This window comes from Aquarana catesbeiana, linkage group LG03, assembly GCF_042186555.1.
Source record: "Aquarana catesbeiana isolate 2022-GZ linkage group LG03, ASM4218655v1, whole genome shotgun sequence".
Lineage (NCBI taxonomy): Eukaryota > Metazoa > Chordata > Amphibia > Anura > Ranidae > Aquarana > Aquarana catesbeiana.
The window spans coordinates 677,508,379-677,517,350 of NC_133326.1; the positions used below are offsets into that span (position 1 = coordinate 677,508,379).

At 45.5% G+C, this 8,972-nt stretch overlaps 1 protein-coding gene across 1 annotated transcript in view; it reads right to left on the reverse strand.

Annotated features, from left to right (window-relative positions):
• Positions 1-7,203, reverse strand: part of LOC141133504 (uncharacterized) — a 32,999-nt gene extending 25,796 nt beyond the window's left edge. The window contains exon 1 of the mRNA XM_073622920.1: positions 7,082-7,203. Within this exon, the coding sequence (XP_073479021.1) occupies positions 7,082-7,190 (109 nt within the window). The 5' untranslated portion in view covers positions 7,191-7,203. The remainder of the gene's footprint in view (positions 1-7,081) is intronic.
• Positions 7,204-8,972: the final 1,769 nt, after the last annotated feature.

The following is an 8,972-nucleotide window of genomic DNA, read 5'->3' on the forward strand; positions in this document are numbered from 1 at the left end:
ACTCAGCCGTACTCAGTCGTACTCAGCCGTACCCAGCCATGCTCAGTCGTACTCAGCCGTACCCAGCCATACTCAGCTGTACCCATTCGTACTCAGCCGTACCTGGCCATACTCAGCCATACTCATTCATGCTCAGCCATCCCGATCTACGGCTCATCCATCCCCATTCATGCTCATCCATGCTACATCAGTTATCATCCATGCCACATCCATGCCACTACAGTGCCTCACAAAAGTGTAATAGGTAGTCAAATTAGATTTGAAACTTATGTCCCTAGAACACCTGCTCCCTGCATGTTGGGCCACGCTGTGGAAAAGTTTCACACATGTGGTATCGCCATACTCAGGAGGAGTAGGAGAATCTATTTTGGGGTGTAATTTTTGGTATGTACATGCTATGTGTTAGAAACATTGTGTAAATGGACAACGTTGTGTAAAAAAAAATGCGTTTTCATTTTCTTTACACATTTTCCAAAAACTTGTAGAAAAAAATGACATGTTAAAAAGACTCAATATGCCTCACAGATTATACATTGGGTTGTTTTCTTTTCAAAATGGGGTCATTTTTGGGGCGTTTCCATTGTCCTGGTTCTCCAGGGCCTTCAAAAGTGTAAGAGTTAGTCAAGAAATTATATGTGTAATTTATGCTTCAAGAACGCCTGACGGTGCTCCTTGCATGTTGGGCCTCTGTATGTGGCCACGCTGTGTAAAAGTCTCACACATGTGGTATCGCCATACTCAGGAGGAGTAATAGACTGTATTTTGGGGTGTAATTTGTGCTATGCATATGCTGTGTGTGAGAAATAGCCTGCTAATATAACATTTTTTTGAAAAAAAAAAAGAAAAAAAAATCTTGATTTTGCAAAGAATTGTGGGAAAAAAAATTACAACTTCAAAAAACTCACCATGCATCTTGCTAAATAAATTGGACTGTCTACTTTCCAAAAAGGGGTCATTTGGGGGGTATTTGTACTTTCCTGGCTTTTTAGGGTCTCAAGAAATGAGATAGGCCGTCAGTACATCAGGTGTGATAAATTTTCAGAGATTGGCACCATAGCTTATGGACTCTATAACTTTCACAAAGACCAAATAATATACACCGATTTGGGTTATTTTTACCAAAGATATGTAGCGGTATAAATTTTGGCCAAATATATTAAGAAAAATTTTGTAACAGAAATGAAGAAGAATGCATTTTTTTACAGAATTTTCTGTCTTTTTCTTTTATAGCGCAAAAAATAAAAAACCCAACAGTGATTAAATACCACCAAAAGAAAGCTCTATTTGTGTGAAAAAAAGGTTGAAAAAAAGGTGAAAAAAATTCATATAGGTACAATGTTGCATGACTGAGTAATTGTCATTCAAGATGTGAGAGCACCGAAAGCTGAAAATTGGTCTGGTTAGGAAGGGGGTTTAAGTGCCCTGTGGGTAAGTGGTTAAAGGAATATTTCATTTTTATTGTTTCACTTTAAGCATTAAAAAAATTACTACTCCCGAAAAACTGCCATTTTTTTTAAAATTTGCATTGATCCATGTCCCCTGGGGCAGGACCCAGGTCCCCAAACACTTTTTATGACAATAACTTGCATATAAGCCTTTAAAATGAGCACTTTTGATTTTTCATGTTAGTGTCCCATAGACCTTAATAGTGTTCTGGCGGCTTTCGAATTTGCCGCGAACACCACATATTGTTCGCTGTTTGGCGAACACCCGATGTTCAAGAACACAATGATGAGCTCAGGTCAGGGGCATTTTCTGAAAGCAGTGGGCCTGTGTGCAGGATCAGAAGTTGCAGCTGAGAAAATGTGTGGCGCAGACAGGAAAAGTTGGGTGTGAATTTCATTGCGCTGAATACTGGCTGTGGCTTAAAGGGGCACAGAGTGCCGGGGTTCAGTAGTAAAGGTTCAGGAATAATTTCAACAAAGTTCCCAGATCAACAGTAATTCCACAAACTGTCACCTGATTGGGGTTTTCTCAATCACAGTGAAATCCCTTCTTTCTGAGATTGGTAGTGGCAACCAAGCAAGTCGTCTTCCTCCAGATGGTGGGCGGGGCTAGCAGGACTGTGATTGGCTTTAGCAGTGGCCAATGACAGTCCTCCTCCTCATGGAAACAGGGACCGCCCCCCCCCTAGCAGAATTGTACCCAATCGCTTCTCCATCACAAAAGCTGATGATCGCAGCTACAGCAAAGTTAGAGAACCAAACAATATTTCCCATCTTTTACAATGTGTGGGGGCACAGTGCCTCCCCCTCAGTGCAGGTGCGGTGTGGGGAATTCTGAAATTGGAATGCATTAGTGTCTCACTGACACTTCCCTGCGCTGCTCTGCTGATGGGGAGGGAGTCGAGTACCGGAAAAAGAGGATTTGCGTGCCGGGGGTTGCCTACCCCTGATCTAGCTATTTTTTATTTTATTATTATTGTTATTTATTTTTAGCTTTTTAACTCACAGTTATTTGTTTTTTTTTCTCTCTGCACGGAGAGAGAAAGATACAATATATCTCTCCTCTCCATTCACAGTGACAAAAACACAGGGGTGGGCTGCCCACCCACAGTAGATTTACAGGCATGTAGGACAACGTACCTGTATGCTGCCGGCTTGTTTCCGGATTTGGGGCATGCATGCACACATTAAACATGTTAGGCACACAGTCAATCCTTTAATTGCCCCTAGATGTTAACCCCTTCCCAGCCAGTATCATTAGTACAGTGCCAGTGTACATTATTATCACTAGTGTTGGGCAAACTGTTTGGGCCGAGCAAAAGTTTGGCCCAAACATCACCCATTTCCTGCATTCTTAATAACATATGAGTCATCAGCTGTCAGCTTATTATTTAATAAAAACCCTTGTAGTGTTTTTATTTATTTTTGACAGTTTTTTTGGTGAATGAGTAGGGGTACAGTGTACATGAGGGGGCAGGATGTGGGGCCCCCCTCGTTAAAGGGGGCTCCAGATTCCGATAAGGCCGCTGACCACAGACCCCTACAATCACCACCCTGGGTTGTTGGGAAGAGCCACCCCACCCCAAAGCACCCACCCCCCCATGTTGAGGGCATGTGACCTAGTATAGTTCAGGAGGGGGGGGACGCTCGCTCATCTTCCCCCTTTCCTGGCCTGCTAGGCTTGGTGCTCAGATAAGGGTCTGGTATGGCTTCTGGGGGGAACCCACAACATTTCTTTTAATTGCTGCAGCAGGTTCTATAGATGGTACAGATGCACCACTTTACAGGTAGACTTCGGGGACCCCCAGGCACTATATTTAAAGGAATTTATCATTTTTAATGTTTCACTTTATCATTAAAAAGCCGGTCTGCTCATTCTCCCCCTAAACTCTCTCCTGTATATGCTCTGCGGGAAGTCAAGTGTGAAGCTAACAAGCTCACACTTCCCACGGTGCACTCACACAGGAGGAGAGAGTCGGGGGGGAGAATGAGCAGACCGGCTGTCTCCTCTCTCACCACGTGCGAGAGAGGACTGAGGGGGGAAGGAGGATGGGAGGCAGTATTCGTTAGAACACCGGCTCTGAGCTGTATGAGAGAGATGTTCATCTACATATCAGTGCAGCCTCATCAGTGCCCATCATTGCTGCCTATCAGTGTCACATTTAAATGCAGACTTATCAGTGCCCATGCATTTGAATTGGTGAATACCACAGGAACTCAGAACTTGGATATAACGTCCACTGATGTAAATGTATGCTGGTGTGCCACGGACTCCCTCCTTTGCACTGAATAGTGATGACACAGGGCATATAGTGAGCCTGGATGTCCTCAAGGTCGGCACCTAGCATTCAGTTGCAAGTGCCCCGTGGGTTTCCCAGGAGCCCTTCAGACCCCTTTGTAGGTGTCATCCTTTAAGTTGATATACTGTCAGGATAAGATGTACATGATTGCTGGTTCAGTATAGATTGTACCAATACTGGAGACACAGGGTATACAGTGAGCCTGGATGTCCTAAAGGTAGGCACATAGCATCTGGTTTCCCAGGACACCTCCAGACCCCCTTCTCGGGTGTCATTTTCGCTAACCTGTTTAGTGTCTTGCATGGATGGAAGTGGCGTGGCTGGCATCCCAGGAGTATGTTTTTAGAAGGACAACGTTGTCATTTTAAACTTTTTTGCCATCTTTTGTGAATGTTTACCAATTGTTTATTTGTGTGCCATTTTCAATAAAGCCTATCTTAGGAGTACTCCGCTGTGTGTTCCCACCTCTCTTCTTGAGGGTACGGACCCCTTTTTTTGAGGATATCTTTCCTCACCCTCTGCCCGTTCTGAATCCTTTATTGGTCCTTATTGGTGAACTCCATCCTCACTTTGGATGAGTCGGAACTCCTACCATTGACCTGGCCAAAAGGTCCATGTCCTTTCCCTTACCCCCTTTCCCTTTTTGATATGGCACTGATAGGCAGCATTGATGAGCACTGATGGGAAGTACTGATAGGCGGCATTGATTAACACTGATAGGGGGCACTGATGGGCATTGAGCACTGATACGTGTCACTGATAGACACCATTGAGGTGGCACCAATGGGCACCGATAGGCAGCATTGATGAGCACTGATAGACAGCATTGATGAGTGACAATAGGTGGCATTGATAGGCGGAATTGATGAGCACCGATGGGTGGCATTGATGAGGACTGGTAGGCAGCATTGATGGGCACTAATAGGCGGCATTGATGAGCCCTGATAGGCAGCACTGATAGGCTGCACTGATGATCAGGGCACTAATTGTCAGTGTAAACAATTTACTGACACAGACACAACGTGGGAGGAAAGGGCTGCCGATAACCAGCAAATCTGTTTACATGTGATCAGATGATCACATGGTAAAGAGCCGCTGTGATTGCGCTGGATGCACATCCCAGGCGACACGTAGGTGGCAGGGTTCTGGGAGGATGTCCATGAATGTCGTCCCAATATTGGAAGCCCAGGGCTCAGATGAAATGGGGGGGGTCAGGGGAGGTCATCATGGTTTCTTGCCCCGGGGCCCTGAGGGTTCTAGTTACACCTCTGTCCTGAACACAGGAGTTTGGATGCTCTGCATTTCTCAATGAATGTGACGTGTTCTCTGATTGGATGAGGTGGAGAGGTGTAGCAGTGAAGATCCCAGCGGCCACCCTTATGTGTTCACTAAGGGAAGCCACCCGGCACAAGACCCAGAAGATAATAAAAATCTCTACTGCCTACTCCAGTGATTTTCAGCTTCTAGAGGGATCCAACAGGTTTGGTATATATACACAGCTATGTTGCTCCAAGCTGGACTAATGTAACTACAGGTATGTAAAAACATTATATACCTGGAGTTACTATTTTTAGGCTTTGCTTTGGCAAAATTTCGCCAACGGCAAAATCTGTATTTTTGCAGTAAATTCAATTTTGTTGTTCGCATAATATAGTTATAATGGCTGACAACATTGTTTAAAACCTTCCTGCCCGACCTATCGCAGAATGACAGCAGGGCGGTGGCTCTCCCATCCTGACTGGACGTCATATGATGTCCTTCGCAATGCGGTGCTTGTGCGCACCCCCGGGGCGCACACCGCGGCGATCGGTGGTCAGCTGTGTTCCTTGGATACAGCGCATCATCGATCAGAGTAAAGAGCCAATGACGTAGGCTCCTTACAATCTGATTGGCTGTGTCCAATTACAGGCGATCACATGTAAACAAATGCTGGTTATCGGCATTTCCTTTTCTTAACGCTGTCAGTGTTTGAGGAAAGGAAAGCCGATAACCTTACTTTCCTGTTACAGGGGATACTTACACTGGTAATTAGGGCAGCCCCATCAGTGCAACATATCAGTGTCCATCAGTGCCTCCTATCAGTGCTATATATCACTGCAGCCTCATCAGTGCCCATCCATGCCGCCTATCAGTGCCCATCAGTACCGCCTATCAGTGCTCATCAGTACCGCATATAAATGCAGCCTCATCAGTGTCGCCTCATCAGTGCAGCCTATCAGTGCAGTCTCATCATTGCCCATCAGTGGCCATTAGTACAGCTTATTAGTGCCCGACAGTGCCACTTATCAGTGCCCGACAGTGCCACCTATCAGTGCCCGACAGTGCCACCTATCAGTGCCTATCATTGCCGCCTACCAGTGCCCATCAGTACCACTTATCAGTGCCCATCAGTGCAGCCTCATCAGTGCCTCCTCATCAGTGCCTCCTATCAGTGCCCATCAGTGCTGCATATCAGTGCCTCCTCATCAGTGCCCATCATTGCCGCCTATCAGTGCCCATCAGTACCGCCTATCAGTGCCCATCAGTACCGCATATAAATGCAGCCTCATCAGTGTCGCCTCATCAGTGCAGCCTATCAGTACAGTCTCATCATTGGCCATAAGTGGCCATTAGTACAGCTTATCAGTGCCCGACAGTGCCACCTATCAGTGCCCAACAGTGCCACCTATCAGTGCTTATCATTGCCGCCTACCAGTGCCCATCAGTACCACTTATCAGTGCCCATCATTGCCACCTATCAGTGCCCATCAGTACTGTCTATCAGTGCCGCCTATAAGTGCCCATCAGTAGTGCCCATCAGTGCTGCATATTAGTGCAGCCTCATCAGTGCACATCAGTGAAGCAGAAAATTACTTATTTAACACATTTTATAAGAGAAACTAAGAAAAACATTTTTTTTCAAACTATATGTTTTTTTTATTTGTTTAGCAAAAAATAAAAAACTCAGTGGTGATTAAATACCACCAAAATAAATCTCTATCTGTCTCAAAAAAAGATAACAATGTCATATGGGTACAGTGTAGCATGACCGCACAATTGTCATTCAAAGTGCAACAGCGCTGAAAGCTGAAAATTGGCCTGGGCAGGAGGGGGGCGAAAGTGCCCGGTAAGAAAGTGGTTAAGATACCCTTTCGGTTCACAGGTAGTTACAAGAACACACAAGGATCAACCGGTATTTTCTTTACTTTCTGAAAATGTTCTTAATGCGAAAATAAGAAAACGAATGCAGCCACCATGTCTGCGGGGACTACTGACTTACAATATTACTTTTTTTATTAGGTTAGGAACATTTTTCAAGCATAATAGGAATAACAGACATTTGTATAAAGTACATACCCCATAGAAGCAGCATGATTAGAGTCAGAGGATAGGACATATTGATGGACCGGTGAGAGAAGAGCAGACGAGAGAACGTTTCTGAAAAGCTTTGTGCAGCCTGAGCCATAACACATAGTCTCATATTCAGATTGCTAAACACCTTTCATAACTTATATCAGGAAATGGGATGAAAGAGGAAGATGATCTTGCAAGATTTGAATCGATTCTATTTGCAAAAGACAATTACAAATAGCAATGTTACCCAGGAGTCATATACAGTTGTGCTCAAAAGTTTGCATACCCTGTCAGAAATTGTGAAATTTTGGCATTAATATTGAAAATTCGGATAGCAATCACATGAAGCTATTTATGATCATCACATAGTTTTTTGGATCATTTTGAAATCATAATGATAACAGAAATCAACCAAATGGCCCTGATCAAAAGCTTATGTAGCACTAACTCTCGGTGGAACTCTCGATACCTCTGTTTCACCGACACCGGGTCTAGGGTTCCGTTGAGTTTACCTCTGGACACTTGAGTATATTTTCCAATGCTTTAATGAACAAGTAATAAAGGAAGTAGCAGGAAAGAGGCAAAAGAAAAGTTGCAGGGAAGCTCAAATACCTTTCCTTAGTATTCTTTAGAACATTCTTTGGAATTGAACACTTGTAATTGAATGCACTCCCCTTGTGGGATCCAATCTTTGCCCGCCTGGATAGGCCTCTCTCAGTTGCCTAGCAGCCAGTACGTAGCACGAACAAAAGTCTCTGCCACAGACTTGTTTGGAATAAAACCCGTACGATCCTCTGCCACTGGATGTATTGGTTTGCGATGAATGTCAGACACAGTACTTGAACCTTTAAGCCAACCCGGCAGTACCATGCAGTAAGATTACTTCAGGATACGTCCTCCAACCGAGTCACCAGGCCCCTCTCCAGACCAGAACTCTGCATGATCCTTCCACGACGGGTCCTCCCCTGGGATCTCCTCATCTCCTCGGTTGTCCAGCTTCCTCACTCAGGATAGACAGCCCAGGACCATTCCTCTGCTGCTGTGGTAGGCCCCAGACAGGCTTCTGTGCCCACCCACACGCCGCAGCAACGTGGGCCTCCGGAACGGAGGACCACGAGGTGGTATTCCTAACGCATACCTGTCGGCCATGAGGGCCAGCAGGTGGCTGAAAACGAACCCCTAAACATGGCGTCTGTCCCATAAATACCCTCTCCCAGAATGCAACTCGGAGGACCACCTCCACCGAGTTGTCTCCGGGACAGAGGAGCACTCATACGCTTCGACACGTTGCCTTTCCAACACCAGCCCATGACAACAACGACACCCACCGGTACAGTGTGGAACTACACGCAACGTCAGCCAAGCTGGAACAGAGGCAAATCTAACTTCACCTAACAAGTAACCCACAAGATTTACCTATCAGCGGTAGATTAAAAAATCTACCAGCGCTACACTTACATACCCTGGAATGTTTGGCCTTGGTACAAACACAGTAGGTGGCACACACAATGGCATTGTGGGTATTGCGGGGGCAATGTAGAAGACTGGAGGACACTGTGGGGGTGGGGATGGGGTCACTGTGAGATACTGCTGAGGCCACTATGAGGGTCTGTAGGCTCTGCAAGCTAGAAGTCACTGCAGGGGGCTGGAGGAACTGTGATTGAGGGACACTGCAGGCCGTGAGAGGATGGGTTGCACTGTGGGAGCTGAGAGACATTGTGGGGGACTTCAGCCCAGCAGTGGGCCATGGCACGGTTCTCTGTTCATCACCTTGAAGACTGATTTAAAAAGAAACGCATATACCATAACTTATGCATTTTGCATTTTTCTGGGGACCAGATGCTCTAGCAAAGTCTAAACATATTACATTCACAGCCACTCCTTTTGTGGTACT